The 17,354-nt window shown below is 38.5% G+C and overlaps 1 protein-coding gene across 1 annotated transcript in view; it reads right to left on the bottom strand.

Annotated features, from left to right (window-relative positions):
• Positions 1-17,092, bottom strand: part of SPATA48 (spermatogenesis associated 48) — a 63,471-nt gene extending 46,379 nt beyond the window's left edge. Inside the window, exons 1-2 of the mRNA XM_044244504.1 lie at positions 16,534-17,092; positions 8,052-8,149 (exon numbers count right to left, since the gene is read on the bottom strand). Of these exons, the coding sequence (XP_044100439.1) occupies positions 8,052-8,149; positions 16,534-17,092 (657 nt within the window). The remainder of the gene's footprint in view (positions 1-8,051; positions 8,150-16,533) is intronic.
• Between the last annotated feature and the right edge of the window lie 262 nt (positions 17,093-17,354).

Consider the following 17,354-nt stretch of genomic DNA (forward strand, 5'->3'; position numbering starts at 1 on the left):
ACCATTGCTTTTCTTTTTTTTCCCCTTGGGGGATTCCATATGTATATATATCTATATATATACACACATTGTTTCTTTTTTGCCTTTCTTCCATCTCAACCAGTTTCACTCAGGTATTTTTAACTGATTCTCCATCTTCTTTTCTTCTGCTGGATATTTTCTTGCCTTTCTCAATGCCCCTTGTTTAAAAATTTTAAAAGATTTATTTGTATTAGAGAGAGAGAGAAGGTGAGCAAGTGTGCAAGTGGGGGGCAGGGGGAACAGAGTGCAGAGCCAGATGTGGGGCTCAATCTCACAACCCCAAGATCATGACCCGAGCTGAAACGGAAGTCAGACGCTTAATTGAGGCATCCAGGTACCCCTGTTCCTCCTTAAATTTTTATTTGAATCTCGTTTCCCTTGGGCACAGTGTAATTCTTAATTTCTGAATGAAATTTCCATTTCTTTCACTTTTTTCACTGTCAGTTTTATTTGGATTTATTTTCTTAAATTTCTGTGTGAAGGCAGCTTTTCATATCCTCAAATGATTGTTTGAAACATGTAATTCAGTTTGGAATATTATAGTACAGTTTTCTTCTGTTTTATAGTTGATTTGGTGTTTTGTATTCTTATTAAAGTATTTGGCTCTTTTTTTGATTCTTATTTTCATTAATGTATTTTGATTCTTGTTTTCTGTTTTGTTACCATTTCTTGGAACAGATTTATCCAGTTCTCTTCCATTCATTTGATGGATTTGGTGTGGTTTGAGCTATTTTTAGTTCAATGCTGCCCCCTTCTGTCAGTGTAGCAAAGTGCAGCACTTTCTCTAATAAGTTGTTTTCCTGTGGCAGATCATTGTTACCAGAAGGGTTGTGCAACTTCCGCTCAACTCATTCTTTTTGTCTTTTAGAATATTAGTTTTTCCTCTTTCCCTCATTTTTTTTCTTTTTATCACCCCACCTCCAAACGGTGACTCTTTCTTTTGTTTGTCAGAGAGAGAGAGAGAGAGAGAGGGCACAAGCAGGGGGAGCAGCAGGCAGAGGGAGAAGCAGGCTCCCCACTAAGCAGGGAGCCTGATAAGGGACTCCACCCCAGGATTCTGGGATCACGACTTGAGCCAAAGGCAGACGCTTAACTGACAGAGCCACCCAGGCATCCCCGACTCTTTCTTTCAAACTTCTCTAACATGATCAGTGCCGCTGAAAAACTGCCACTTCAAATCAGGTGTGCTTTTCAATTCCTTCTCTGTCAGCAGACTGACAGTCTGCTTTATCTTCTGTCAGTGGTCGTTAGATGAAGGGTGGCTTCTCTCTACCATGCCCTTTTTTTTTTTTTTAAGATTGTCCTCATTTACCAATTAATTAATTAATTAAGGGCTCAAAGTATGACTTGTTAGGGTTTTTTGTTTTCTTTCTCTCTCTCTCTCTCTCTAATGATATAATATATTTTTATCCCCAGGGGTACAGGTCTGTGAATCGCCGGGTTTACACACTTCACAGCACTCATCAAAGCACATACCCTCCCCAATGTCCATAACCCCACCCCCCTTCTCCCAACCCCCCTCCCCCCAGCAACCCTCAGTTTGTTTTGTGAGATTAAGAGTCACTTATGGTTTGTCTCCCTCCCTATCCCATCTTGTTTCATGGATTCTTCTCCTACCCCCTTAAGCCCCCATGTTGCATCACCACTTCCTCATATCAGGGAGATCATATGATAGTTGTCTTTCTCCGCTTGACTTATTTCGCTAAGCATGATATGCTCTAGTTCCATCCACGTTGTCGCAAATGGCAAGATTTCATTTCTTCTGATGGCTGCATAGTATTCCATTGGGAATATATACCACATCTTCTTTATCCATTCATCTGTTGATGGACATCTAGGTTCTTTCCATAGTTTGGCTATTGTGGACATTGCTGCTATAAACATTCGGGTGTACGTGCCCCTTCGAATCACTACATTTGTATCTTTAGGGTAAATACCCAGTAGTGCTATTGCTGGGTCATAGGGTAGTTCTATTTTCAACATTTTGAGGAACCTCCATGTTGTTTTCCAGAGAGGTTGCACCAGCTTGCATTCAGAAAAGACCTCGAATAGCCAAAGGAATATTGAAAAAGAAAGCCAAAGTTGGTGGCATCACAATTCCGGACTTCAAGCTCTATTACAAAGCTGTCATCATCAAGACAGCATGGTACTGGCACAAAAAAAAACACATAGATCAATGGAACAGAATAGAAAGCCCAGAAATAGACCCTCAACTCTATGGTCAACTAATCTTCGACAAAGCAGGAAAGAATGTCCAATGGAAAAAAGACAGCCTCTTCAACAAATGGTGTTGGGAAAATTGGACAGCCACATGCAGAAAAATGAAATTGGACCATTTCCTTACACCACACACGAAAATAGACTCAAAACGCATGTAAGAAAGGAATCCATCAAAATCCTTGAGGAGATCACAGGCAGCAACCTCTTCGACCTCAGCCGCAGCAACATCTTCCTAGGTACATCACCGAAGGCAAGGGAAGCAAGGGCAAAAATGAACTATTGGGATTGTATCAAGATCAAAAGCTTTTGCACAGCAAAGGAAACAGTTAACAAAACCAAAAGACAACTGACAGAATGGGAGAGGATATTTGCAAACGACATATCAGATAAAGGGCTAGTGTCCAAAATCTAAAGAACTTAGCAAACTCAACACCCAAAGAACAAATAATTCTTTCTCTTCTTTAAACTTGCAGTAATTTGAAGTTTAGTATTTCTCTTCTAAATATGTTGAAAGTTTTTGTATGCTATTGCTTGTCCTATTCTGCTTTTAAGGCCACGTGGAGGAGCACAGTTTTATGGAGCTGCCATTACATTTGGCTCCTTAACTGCTACATTTGTTTGTTCTTTTGAACAGCATTGGCAGAAATTCATCAATTTTTTTTCAATAAACTAACTTCTGGTGATTTTTAAATCTGGTGATTTTTAAAACCATTTGTTTTCCATTTCCTTATTATTTTATCTTTCTTATTTTCTTCCTCCAGCTTAAAAAAATTGATTTTGCTGTGTTTTTCTAGCTTGCTCAGTTCTTAAATTTTTAGGTTTCCTTCTGTTATAACATACTCATTTCAGATAACATATTTCCTCTAGGAATTATTATAACTCATTCTCACAGATTTTGCTACAATATTACTATTATAGTTCAGTTCAAGAAATTTTCTAGTTTCTTTCATGATTTTTCTTCCACGCATTACTCATTCATAAACATATTTTTACATTTCCAAATACATAATTTTCTAGGATGTTCTGATCTGTCATAATTGTCTTGTGGTCAAAGAACATATTTGTATGATTTAAGATATTTGTGAAATGTACAGAACTGATGAATCTATTATACATCTGAAACTAATATAACACTGTATGTGAATCACACTGAAATTAAAAGAATAAGGCAAAAATTTAAAAAATATATATATTTGAAAAATTTCTGGTTGTTTTATGATACAGAATATGACCATTTTTATTAATGGTCCTTGCAAAAAGGTGTATCTATTAGGTCAACTTGCTAATTGTGCTGTGTTATTCTACTATATTTAGTTTTGTCTATACTAAATCTACCAATGTCCTGTTTTCTTATTAATTGTCACACAGTTTATAATGACTCTGATCAGTAACAGTTGTGAACAGATAATTCAGTGTCTTTTCAGATTAAAAAAAGAAATCTATGTTTAGCGTAGAGGTGACAACAATCCACCTAACATTCTGAATGCTATATCCTAATAAGTATTGAATCTTTGACAAATCAACTGCTGCTACATCATCAGTGTAATTTCTGTATCTTCTCTGAAAACCACATGTGAATGTAAGTCATAATAAGAGCTATGTTAGAGACAGAACCAAGAACCAACTAAAACCAATGGATCTACTGTCAAAAAGAAAGGATGCAGAAAAGCAAAATCCCATTAATTTTTCACTTGTAGAAAGTATACTAAATCAGAATTGACAATAATTCATTTAAAATATATTTTATTGGGGTGCCTGGGGGGTTCAGCAGGAAAAGCCTCTGCCTTCAGCTCAGGTCATGATCTCTGGGGCCTGGGATTGAGCCCTGAATCAATGGGCTCTCTGCTCAGCAGGGAGCCTGCATCCCCCTCTCTCTCTGCTTGCCTCTCTGCCTACTTGTGATCTCTGTCTGCCAAATAAATAAATTAAATCTTAAAAAAATAAAATATCTTGTATTGTGCCCTTCTCAGTGATTCACAAGATCTGTCACAATCACCTGTGTCCTGTGGATCATGCATTGATACGGTTGCTGGATAATGTGTGGGTAAGATCGGTCTTCCTCTTGTAGGGACAAAGATTCTGAAATCTGTGTGTTCTTACTGTTCTTCAACAGGGAGACCATTAATTCTTCTGCACCCATGTCTAAGTCTTCTCTAGCAATGTCTGAAATGGATGCTTCCTCCTTTTCTGGAGGTTCATATCACTGGTCATCATCATTTTGGTAGATCATAGGTATCATAGCATCATCTTTCATTGGCATCTGGATTTTTCTTCAGTACACCATTTTTTCCACTTCCTGATTAGTCTTTATAGGCTGCCAGTTCTGTATGTTATGTATCTTCAGTTTCTTTATGAAACGTTTGTTTTCAGAAATGTATCATTGACACTGTTTTCTCAAAGTCAATCCTTATAATAGCTTTTCTCTTGCAGCTGTGTCTTTTGTCTCTTTCTGTTCTCTACATGTTTAGTGTGTGCTATTTTATAAAAGAGGGGCTAAATTTGCTATTTGACTTCAGCTTTAGTGATCTTGGAATCTGGTTCAATGGGAACCTACTGATCCTAGATACTTCTTAGGTTCGGTGACAAGACATTGAGGACATCTTCCTTTATGTCCTAAAACCTTAACATCATTCACATTAAGATCCTTCATCATGGTCAACATCATAAATGCCTCAACTTCTTAGAATTTCACATTTTGCTAGAGCTGATAAAAGATGACAGCTGAGTCCAGATTCCAAACCATGCAATTACCATGAACAATGTGAAAAATTTCAGGAGTTTCCTATTTCTGTCCATTCATGTGTCTTCCATGCTTTGGCTCTCTCTTGAAAATTGTGTTGCCACTTTCCTTGGTGCTGGGATGAACAGTGACAGTCATTGCTGTGGTATGTGGTGCTTCTGTGGGGCCTTACCTCCCAATGTAGAGAAGGGAATGTGAGGGTACCCTCCAGGAAACTCCAGAATTGAGCACATGGTGGATATGGTAATTGCATCTGCGCATGTTGCTTCTGTCCTACTCTCCTATACATCTGGGATTTCAAATAAATACATGTTCTTCTTTTTCCACTGTATCCTCGATGTTTCTTATTCCATTTCTTGTGTATTTGTGTTTGATCCTAAATGGTATTTCCTCATTTCTCTACCAATCCCCCAATTCTCTGTGTCAGATCTGCTGCACTGTGCACTTACCAGGTCTTTACTTGTTATACTTTTCCGTTCTGGAACTACTTCTCCCCCTCAATTTCTTAACTCCTCATTTTGTAATATTTAATTTCTTTACAGAAACCCTGAATTCATCTTTTCTCTCCTTGCATATTTTCAATGTCTAGAATCAATTTGGGTCCCTTTTTGTTTTCTCTCTTTCCTACTGATTCTGAGTCACGGTGTTCTTCCTCTTTACATGTTTAGCTACCGTTGGTTGTATACCGGACATTATATTTTAAAAGTTATTGATGGAAATAATTTAAGGCTTAATAAGACATTATCTTTCTGCAAAGAAGTTTTGTGTCTGCCTGCATCCTGGAAAGGACAGCATCCTAAGTTTCCCTTAATGCCAGTTCAAGACACGAAGTGTTCTCATTTACTTGGACCAAGCCAGGCTTTAATCTGCTCAAGGGCTTTTTTCCTATTGATCTAGCCTTTCTTCTAAACCGCAAGCTTTCAGGCATTTATCCCAAAGCAGTGGTTGTTTTCAGAGATCAATTCCAACATTTGATCTTTTACACCTATGAGACCACGACATCCAACTCAAAGTTGTAGTTTTCCCTTCTAGAATGGTAAATTCCTGTATGGCCAAAGTGGCCTTGTGTGCGAAGCTTAATTTTTAGAGTTTCCTTCTTTTTGTTGACCTAGTAACGTCTCTCTCCATTATTAGCTTTTTGAAATTTTAAGAAAAAAGAAATATTAATCTAGTTGTTTTCCATTGCAAGTATTGTCCCATTTACCTGGTTAAACTTCCACTACAAGAAGTAAAATATCCAGATTTATTTTTGGTAAGAAAAAGTCTAAACTTATTTTAAATTTAAATAAGTCTGTGAGTAAGCATTTGCATGACAAGCACGTACTTCAATATTCCAACTCTAAAATAAATAACTAGATAAAGCATGGAGACTTGCCATGGATTTGCAGCTAACATGAAAAACAAAAGGCACCAGTGCCTTCAATTTCTTATAATGTTTACTTTGATTTGTTCTCAAAGGACTTGCCTGCAGGAGCAATGGATTCTTTGAAAAGTCTAGAGATAGAATAAGTGAAACTATTCAGTACACATTTTCTTTACCCTGGTGACAAAATTCTGCATTTTATCTGAGGTTGGAATAGCTCAAAATAGGCCAAATTACCCCTATTTCTAAGGTCAAGATTTTTTTTTTTTTTTTTTTTTTTTTTTTTTTTAAAGATTTTATTTATTTATTTGAGAGAGAGAGACAGTGAGAGAGAGCATGAGCGAGGAGAAGGTCAGAGAGCGAAGCCGACTCCCCATGGAGCTGGGAGCCGGATGTGGGACTCGATCCCGGGACTCCAGGATCACGCCCTGAGCCGAAGGCAGTCGTCCAACCAACTGCGCCACCCAGGCGTCCCAAGATTTTCTTATAAAGAAAAATCTATAGACAAGGAAAATCAGAAAACCCTGGCATGGGTGGATGGCATCTTGATAAAGGAGGCATTGATGCCATGTATTTTGAATGAAATTTTTTTTCCATATTCTTGTACTGTATGGTACGAGTGCTGGCTGCAGGAGGTATTCTCCAGTCCCCTCTGTGGGAAAATTAGGATGGGAAATTGTGAAGGAAGGGGGGAGGAAATTAGAAATAAATCTAACACTCCAACCACAGATAAATTCACAGGAAGAGCAATTTTTGGAAGGGACTTAAGAAATGGAAACTGATTCTTTAAAGTATTCATAACTTCATTGCTAATGGGTATGGGGTTTCTTTTTGGGGTAATGAAATGTTCTATAATTAGATTATGGTGACATTTCTTAATACTGTATCTTATAAAAAAACACTGGACACTCTAAACGGATGATTTCTGTGGTGTATGAAATATATCTCAATAAAGCCATTTTTTTTCCAAAGGAAAACCTTGAAATATCTATATATCTGTCGAGGTCTTCAACTCATTTAACTATCATGGCTTTAGAGACTGTTCAGTCCACATACAAAAAGGGTCACTAACACAATCCTTAAGTTCAGAAAGATACCTAGGTGCAAATTTTGGTTTCATACTTACTGTGGGGTTTAAAGTCAATTAGTTAACGTCCCTGGGCATTAGCTTTCTCAAATAAAGTGGAGATAACAGCACCACCTTGTCCAGAGGCAGGGACAGAAACATGATTTTTGCTCAAGTGGTGCACTCTAGAAGCACTCTATGTGAAGAGCAGGGTAGAACCAGGACAAGAAACTAGGGACAATGTGGTCTCAGCAGGACTCAGCTTAGATTTACAGGTTTCCTCAGGGAAGTCAGTTGGCCATGGGTCAAAGTCTCAGGGGACCGTGTGGCAGGGTGCTTTCCTCCGGCCTGCTGGTCGTCTGCCATTTAGGGGCCACCACTCGCTGCTACCAGAAGAGCATGCCCTTGCCAGTAAAGGGCACTTGGGTTGGGCACTACTGGCACTTACCATGCCCTCCTCCCCATAGTCTGGTTGTAGGAAGGCACAAAATAAGACACACCACGCAATCACTGTGAGGGGCTGCATGGTGCCTGGCACAGAAGAAGTACTTCATGAATGGCAGCTAATTTTTTTTTTTCAGGGCTTCGAATATCAGAGGCACAAAGAAACTAATTACAAATATTGGGTCAGATAATCTCACCGTACACGTTGATTCTTCATCAAAGGCATACATGTGATTGATAGAGCATACTTCATGACGAGGTGATAGAGGAGTGACTTTCAGCGGGCTTGTCCAACCTGAAAACAAAAATTTATGTGTGTTGGGTTAAAAACGTGATAAAGGGTTTTTTTTTCTTCTTCCACCAGAAATACTTCCTACATGAAAGCTAAACTGTATCATATTATCTGACATGTCCATGGATTATGTAACAACTTTTATTAGCAGTGAGAACCGAATTGCTCTGGAACATGCATGTTAGAGAATTGTAGCAGTGCAGTTGTTACTACTCATTACTTGAAGAGGTCTGCTGAGAACTGGGAATCTGCAGATGAGCATGTGGGTGTATTGGGGATGGACACAACGTGAAGGAGGAGTCGGTTACTAGGCAGAAAATGTATCTAATGACAGAAGTCCTAAGACACTAGCAAATCAGCACACAGATTATAACAAGTATTTACTGTGCTGTAAATGGAAGTAGATGCACACACAGAGAGGGAGAAGGGTTCCCGGTTTTGGGGTGCTCATGAACAAATGGAAAAGATAGTCCCATTAGCAGATAATTTCGTGTCATGTAGCAACTCTAATCCTTGTGCTCCAACTGCTGGGGGAGTGCAGAGGAAGAATACTAGCCCAGCCAGACTGTGGGGAGTTAAGAACAGCTTCCTGAAGATAATATTTGCTTTAACCCTGATAAAGGGGAAGTCAGAATGGTCGGAGTCTGAGAAGGTCTCGACACGCCACTGTGAACTTGGAAGACAGAGGAGACCATGTGAGGAGGAGCATGGGTAGCCTCCAGGAGCAGAGAGTCCCTGGCTGTCTGAGGCAAGGAAACGGACACCTCTAATGCAAGGAACTGGATTCTAAATGAGCTTCAAGTGGACTTCCCCCAGACACTGCAGGTTTGGGCGGTTAGATCCTGAATAGAAAACCAGTTGAGATTAAAAATAGAGCTACCCTCCGACCCTGCAATTGCACTACTGGGTATTTATCCCAAAGATACAGATGTAGTGAAAAGAAGGGCCATCTGCACCCCAATGTTCATAGCAGCAATGTCCATAATAGCCAAATTGTGAAAAGAATCAAGATGCCCTTCAACATACGAATGGATAAAGAAGATATGGTTCATGTATACAATGGCATATTATGCCTCCATCAGAAAGGACGAATACCCAACTTTTATATCAACATGGACGGGACTGGAAGAGATTATGCTGAGTGAAATAAGTCAAGCAGAGAGAGTCAATTATCATATGGTTTCACTTACTTGTGGAGCATAAAGAATAACACAGAGGACATGGGGAGATGGAGAGGAGAAGGGAGTTGGGGAAATCGGAGGGGAAGATGAACCATGAGAGACTGTGGACTCTGAGAAACAAACTGAGGGTTTTGGAAGGGAGGGGGTGGGGGTTGTGTGATCCTGGCGGTGGGTATTAAGGAGGGCACATATTGCATGGAGCACTGAGTGTGGTGCATAAACAATGAATCTTGGAACACTTAAAAAATTAAATTAATTGAAAAAAAAAAACAGAAAAGAGAAAACTGGTTGAGTGTGCCCAGTTTTCTCGCAAAACCAGGAGCTAGTAAATGGGTTTTGTGTTGGGCTGTTAAGTCTTTGTCACCGGCAACAAGAGAAAATATAGAAGCAGAGGCAAGAGATCAAGGCAAAGTGAGAAAGGCAGTGCGGAATCCCATGATTATTTCAATTTTGAGAATAAGGATAATTCTGTGACCCAGCTGGCTGAAGGAAACCCTCCAGCAGACTACCCTGCCAATAGCAGCAACAGCTTTGAAAAAGAGGAAAATAGAGAAAAAAAAACCAGAACTTAGAACTTGATATTTAAACCAGAGTAGGAGATAGGGAACAGGACAACAGATTACAGCTAAGCACCCCAGGGTCAGGACATTCATTCTTGAGTATGATGATGCTATTTCCATTACCTTGTTTCAGTATCTACTGCGTGAAACAAAGCCCCCCAAAGGCTAGTATGTTAAAACAACCATTTATTGTCTTCCAGGACTCTGAAGCTAGTCAGGGTTTCCTACGTCATGTGGCGTAGATTGGGATTGCTCAAGATGTCCAAAATTATCTCACTCACTGGCTGGTGAGTGGCTGTAGACTATTACCAGGGATCTCAGCTGGGCTTCCTGACCAGTGACTTGTTTGTTGTTGTTATTATTATTTTTTTCCCCTTATGGGCCTATGTTGAATTTTTCGCAAAATAGTGACTGAATCCAGAGAAGGAATCCCAAGGGGCCCAATCGAAATGTGGAAAAAAAAAAAAAGTCTCCACTTGCAGCATGGTTGCTAATATAGGGTAGAGCCCAGAATCAGTGTGGGAAGGAAACAGACCTCATCTCATGGCAGGAGGGGTGGCAGGAACACACGGGAAGGAGTGAACCACCGAGGGCCACCTTTGGGACCAGTGATCACACCCTCTTCCTCGTAATCCACAATCTCACTTGACCACTCTCATGCCACCAAACAAATGTCAAGTCCCTTGTCAAGGAAAGTACTGTGCCATTTCTTCACGTACTAGATATCTAACATGTTTGAGACTGTGATACTTTCATTGTGAGTTGGTTTTGTGTGTATCTCATGAAACTGAGTGAGTTTGTAACAGTTGCCATGAAACATATTTTTCCATAGGCCCTATTATTTTTATTATAAAATGTTTCCATAATGTAGTTTTAAAGAAACAAAACCTTAAAGGAAAGATTGAAGGACTATTCTATGTTTATTTTCTTATTCATGTGTTTTCTCTCCTCTAACAGTTAGAAATACATGTTTTCAACATCTAAAATACTGTTTTTAGTGGTCTTTTCTGAGGTTTCTTTCTTTCTCAATATAGTTCAAGGTAGGTCAATTTTGTTATTTTTAAAGAACCAGTTTCAGGTTTAGTTGATTTTTTTCTGCTTTTCTGTTTTCTACTTTATCTATTTACACCAAACATAGACCTTCAAAATATATGATGCAAATATTGACCAAATTTAAGGGAGAAGTAACTCTACAGTAATAGTTGGAGACTTCAATACTCCACTTTCAGTAATGGATTGAACACCTCAACAAAGATCAGTAAGGAATACAGGAGTCAAACAATACTTTGACACAGAATATATACACAGAACACTTCATCCAACAGAATACCCAAGTAGAAACAATGTTTTTCTCAAATGCACATGGAACATTCCTAGAACAGATTATATTGTAGGCCACAAAACAGGTCTTCATAAATTTTAAAAGGCTGAAATCATGCAAAGTGTATTTTCTGATCACAATGGAATCAAAGTAGAAATTGATAAAATGGAATAAAACTACCAATGTGTGAAAATTAAATACCATACCCCTAAATAACCAAAGAAATCCCATGGAAAATTAGAAATTATGTTGAGACAAAGGAAAACAAAAACACAATACAACAAAATTATGGGATTCAACAAAAGTAGACCTAAGAGAGAAGTTTGTAGGTATAAATACTTAATGAAAAAAAGATCTCAAATTAACAACCTAAATTTATAACTTAAAAAACTATGAAAAAATAAAAGAAAGAAAGAAACTGAACCCAAAACTAGCAAGAAGGAAATAAAGAGCAGTGTAGAGATACACAATATAGAGAAGGGGAAAAAATAAAAACCAGTAGAATCGATGAAATCAAGAGTTGTTTTTTTTTCTCATTTTAATTTTTATTTATTTTTTTTAATTTTTAATTTTTTATAAACATATATTTTTATCCCCAGGGGTACAGGTCTGTGAATCGCCAGGTTTACACACTTCACAGCACTCACCAAAGCACATACTCTCCCAAATGTCCATAACCCCACCCGCCTTCTCCCAACCCCCCTCCCCCAGCAACCCTCAGTTTGTTTTGTGAGATTAAGAGTCACTTATGGTTTGTCTCCCTCCCAATCCCATCCTGAAGAGTTGTTTTTTTAAATATAAAAAAAATGACAAACATTTAGCTAGACTCAGATGACTCAGAAGAAAACAGAGGACTTAAATAAACCAAAATCGCAAATGATAAAGGGGACAGTACAAATGATTTTTGTTGGAGGAGGCCATCAAGAGGACGTTACTTCCTGTGAACTGGACTCAGGCATGGGGGGCTTCTCATCCACTCCCCTGTCCTTCAGATGGACCTTCTGCCCACCATTCCCCCAGCGGGAGCTGTTTTAAGAATGTAGCCCAGAGTAAGATGTTGTTGAGGCCATCTGGATGGTATAGATAATTGAACCCTGTGAAGGTCTTATATAAACTTTTAGGATTCCAATGGCCAGGTGTAGAGATCTACTTGTCTTGTAGCTGCCCAAGAGAAGAAGCCTTGTATATAAGTTCTCTTGCTTATTAACCCTGCCACTTAGCCATCTGGAGTGGCCTGCCTCTTTCTTTGTTCTCTCTTTGCCTTCCTTGTATGAGAGCAAGTTTTGGATTTCACCCAAAGAACTCTTGAGTTTGCAAACTAACAACTTTACAGAAATAAAAAGGATAAGAATGTACCATGAACAACTGTGCACTAACAAATTCTATAACCTAGATGAAATAGACAGATTCCTAGAAACATGTAACCTACCAAGACTGAATCATTAAGAAACAGAAAATATGAAACAGATCTATAACTAATAAGGAGAATCAATAATCAAAAACTATGAAGCCAACATTAGCTTGATCCCAAAGTCAGACAAAGACACTGCAAGAAAACTACAGATCAATATCCCTAGTAAATATTGATGCAAAAATCCTCAAAGTACTAAAAAACAGAATTTAACAGCACATTGACAGTATTAGACACCATGACCAAGTGAGGTTTATCCCTCGAGTGCAAGGAGTTATATTTGTGCATTGTTGGTGGAAATTCAAAACAGAGTAGCCACTATGGAAAACAGTATGGTGGTTTCTTAAAACATTAAACATGGAATTACCATGTAATAGAGAAATTCCACTTTTGGGTATAGACCCCATTGAACTGAAAGTGGGGTCTCGAAAACATATTTGAATCCCTATGTTCATAGCAATATTACTCACAATAGCCAAAACGTGAAGCAACTTGTGTCCACGGACGGATAAACAAAATGTAGTATATACATAAAAAAGAAAGTTATTCAGCCTTAAAAATAAATTCTGATACAGGCTACAACATGGATATTGTTATCCATGAAGACATTATGCTAAGTGAAATAAGCCAGTCACAAAAAGACCCATACTTTATGACTTCACTTACGTGAGGTTTCTAGAGTAGCCAAATTCTGACACAGAAAGTAAAAGGGTGATTGCCAGAGACTGGGACGAGGGGAGGACCTAGAAAGTTAGTATTTAATGGGTACAGAGTTTCAGTTTTTTAAGATGAAAAGTGCTAAGGAGGTGAGCAGTGATGAAGATTGCTCTTAATACCAATGAACCATACACTTAACAATGGTGGATTGTTATGGACCTCCCCTTCCCCAATTCACATAGTGAAACTTTTACTGGATGGCCAGGTGATTCAGTTGGTTAATTGTCTGCCTTTGTCTCAGGCCCTGATCCCAGGGTCCTGAGATCCGAGCCCTGTATCAGGCTTCTGGCTCAGCGAGGAACGTGCTTCTCCCTCTGCCTCCTGCTCCCCCTGTTCATGCTCTTTCTCCCTCTCTCTCTGACAAATAAATAAATTAATTTTTTTAAAAAAAGAAACACTTACCCCCAAAGTGATGGCATTTGAAGGTTGGGGGTATTAGGGAGGGGATTAGGTTTAGATACCATCTGGAGGGTGTGACTCCCATGATAGGATTACTCTCCCTATAAAAAGAGGGAGAGAGGCCAGAGCGTGTCTATCTCTCTCTCTGCCCTGTAAGGAAACAGCAAGAACCAGGCCCTCTGCAAGCCAGAGAAAGGGCTCTCAGCAGTAATCAAGTTAGCTGGTAGCTTGATCTTGGATTTCCCACCCTAAATAAATGCCTGTTGCTTAAGGCACCCAGTCTGTGATTTGTTTTAGCAACCAGAGCTGAGACAGTGGCTTAAAAAGAAAAAAGCAAGAAGATATACAAAGACTTATGAGTATTTATATTAGGAACCTGAGCGCAGGGAAATCAGAGATGTGACAACCTTTATTTTTCCTGTCATAAGGAAGATGTGTCATCTGCTGTAAAGAGAGGCAAACAGACCAATGAAAGTTTGAATATAATTAGGGTAAGTTTAGAGTACTTGGTTGGTGTCTGAGAAAGAAAGCCAACTAGGAACAAAAAAATTACTGAACCCAGTTGTCCAGACAAAGTTGGAATAAGGCAAGAAATTGGCAATATAATCTTTTATGATATCTTTTTGGTATTTATGAAACCCCACTGAAAAGCATACTGGTGTGTAATATAATTAATTTTAGAAAGGCATTCTTATAAGAATGTGTTCAAAATTATGTGTATTTAGGTTTGCTAAAATTTGAAAGTATTATTTATAATTAATGATTATTTCTAAGATCTACAAAATCACTGAAAACCTAGGACAAGTTACATCGAACTGAATCCATGTGCCACCAGTATTACTCTTTGAAACTGTAACAGCTAATATTAAATAGCTACTATTAATTGAATGCTTTAGCCAGGTTCCAGTAATTTTGTTAAGAGCTTTACCTGTCTTTTTTCATTTAATCCTTACAGTTTTATAAGAGCAGTACTCTTATGGCCAAGGAATTGAAAATTCTGGACTTTCTAATAGCTCACATTTATTGGTGCATTCCTTCATGTCGAATATCTTTACGTGAGTTATGTTAAATAGTCTCCACTAATATTTTATTAAGTATTACTAGTACATGAATTTACAAATATGGATACATAGGCATAAAGAGCCCTGGGTCATAGTGCAAGTAAGCCTTCTATCAGGACTCAAGCCCAGAGGGTCTTTAGAATTCTGTTGTACTGATCTGGGTAGCAAGTCCTATACTTCAACTGAATTATTGATGTAAAGTCTATTAACTCTATTTTTGTTGTATGTTAGCTTTAATAAATTATTTCTTCAACTTCTAATTTGCTGTAATAATGTTTTGAAAGTCCAGTCTTAGGAAAACTTACAAACTAAAATATTGCTTTTAAAATTACACTAGGCTAGGGTTTACTGCTTACCAGCAAAGTGGTATACTTGTCTAGAATAGGACTACTAGATAAAACAACTTCAGTTCCTTTAAAGACATATTCTTGACACTGACCATTATTTTACATTGAAACATTAGCAAAAGAGTGAGTTCAAGCTCTTTTCCATAGAGTCGGAATCAGTAAGATGTTCTGTCTGCAAGACTGACCTGGACTCATCAGTGGTTCAATGCAAAATTACATGAGCTTTCGGTAATACTGTATTTCATTAGGTGTCATTTCCAAGAGATTAGAAAATATTTATTTGTTAAAATAGGTTGTCGAACCTCATTCATACCCTTTATATGGAAATTCCAAACTGAGGGATTTCCTGAAGCACATGTGCTAAGTCCACAGCTGAAGTGCAAAATTAAAAGCATAACTCTTATCATATGCTTGTATCTCTCCAAATTGCTCTGCCTGTTCAAAAGTGGGCATCTGCAGGGTGGGGCTGGGAAGAGGGGTCCTTCATTTTTATTTTCTTTTCCTTTATTCTTACTCCTTCCAGGTCCCAAGTGATTATGGCCCCTCTTCGTGGAGAAATGGCAGGGACCCATGGATCCCCACTGCTCCAGCAAATTGTGGTGTCACTGTTTCTCCACATACTGTCGCGTTAGGCCTCTAGTCTATGGTCAGGTGCCTAAGAGCAGTGGAGGTGGGTGAGGGTCTGGCACTAGAAGAAGTGTAGCATCTCTTGCTTCAGCATTTGGTCTTTTCCTTTCCACATACTCAAAGATGTTAACCTGCTTGCAATCCCTGCTTGCCAGACACACTTCCATACAAAAATACTCCATGTGGCTTTCCTTTGGAAGTGTTTCTCACTCTTTCTGTACCAGGCCAGTGACACTCTCTGGGAGTTCTCACGGAGAAGCCATGAGGTATAGCTATCAGTAAGGGATCATTGATTCTGTGTCCAGGGCTATGGAAGGGTTGCTTCCTAGCAGACCCCCAAATCTACTTTCAATGATCTACCCATTTCATTTCAGCTCCTGTGACCTAGCGCTTTATAACCACCAGAGATTTGTTTTTTCAAGGGAGACAGACAGATAAAAAGGCATGCTACACAATTATCAAAACTAAACATTAGGTCATAAAAATTAGGTCATCCATATGTCTAGAATAAATTATCTGAAATACACTTTGTGTTGGTCACTTACCCTAATTAATGCATTTAAAAAATTCTTTTTTTTACAAACAGGTTTATAAAAGGCTAAACATTCTTGCTAGTGTTTCCTTGCAATCTATGACTTAAAAATAAGAGTTCCTTATTCAGTTCTTCATAATTTTATGTGAAATTTTCTGCTAAATACTCAGTCTTATATCCATGCTCGTCTTGTTTGAATTTTTAAAAATTATAAAGCCCATGTCACGTTACCTCCAAGTCTTGCTCTGATAGAAATGTCTGGAATTGCCCTGGAATTCCATCTCCTGTCCTGTTTTAGTTCTTCTAACAAAATGGTCTGTCTTTTCAGTGTTGTTTGAAATCCTGTGTCTGGCCTGGGAACTCGATGTTGTGGTTTCACATCACTGAAGTCCACTAGACTTGGTATTGTTCTGCCAATGCCAGGCTTTAAGTCAGCATCACCACCAGGACTCAAAAACCCTGAACAGGAATCACCCAAGGGCACATCATCCCGAAGTGGAAATAATGGATAATCTTGCCCATATGGTGGGGGATAAGGATAGTGTAAATGGTAGTCCGGCAAGACTGACGGGGGATAAGGGTGAAATTTAAGAAAAGTAGGGTTGCATTTCTTTTCAATTCTGCCATAGTTATGTCTGTCTTCAACTCCCTTCACAAAAGGCATGTTCATTTTCCTTAAGAGATTATAGTAGTGTGGGTAATCTGTATTCTCAACAGCCTTTCTTCCTGAAAGGATGGACCTTTCAGAGATACTTATCTTTCCAGGGGTGTACTGTGAATCCACATCCATGGCCTTTCTCTTTAGACTTTTGGATGACTGTAAATTAACTGCTTCTGATGACTCCTTTCTATTTAACTATAAAACTCACTATTTGCAATAATTGAGGATTGGTTATTAACATAAAGTTACTGAACTGGTTTTCTAAATAGTGATAGTTTTTTTTTTTAAAGGCAAATATCTTTTCTCTACCAAAAGAAGTATAGGACATTAAGGCACCAGGACAGAAAAACAAAACAAAAGAGAGTCCTTGTTGCTTGGCAACAGCTAGAAC

This window comes from Neovison vison, chromosome 4, assembly GCF_020171115.1.
Source record: "Neovison vison isolate M4711 chromosome 4, ASM_NN_V1, whole genome shotgun sequence".
In the NCBI taxonomy this organism is placed as follows: domain Eukaryota; kingdom Metazoa; phylum Chordata; class Mammalia; order Carnivora; family Mustelidae; genus Neogale; species Neogale vison.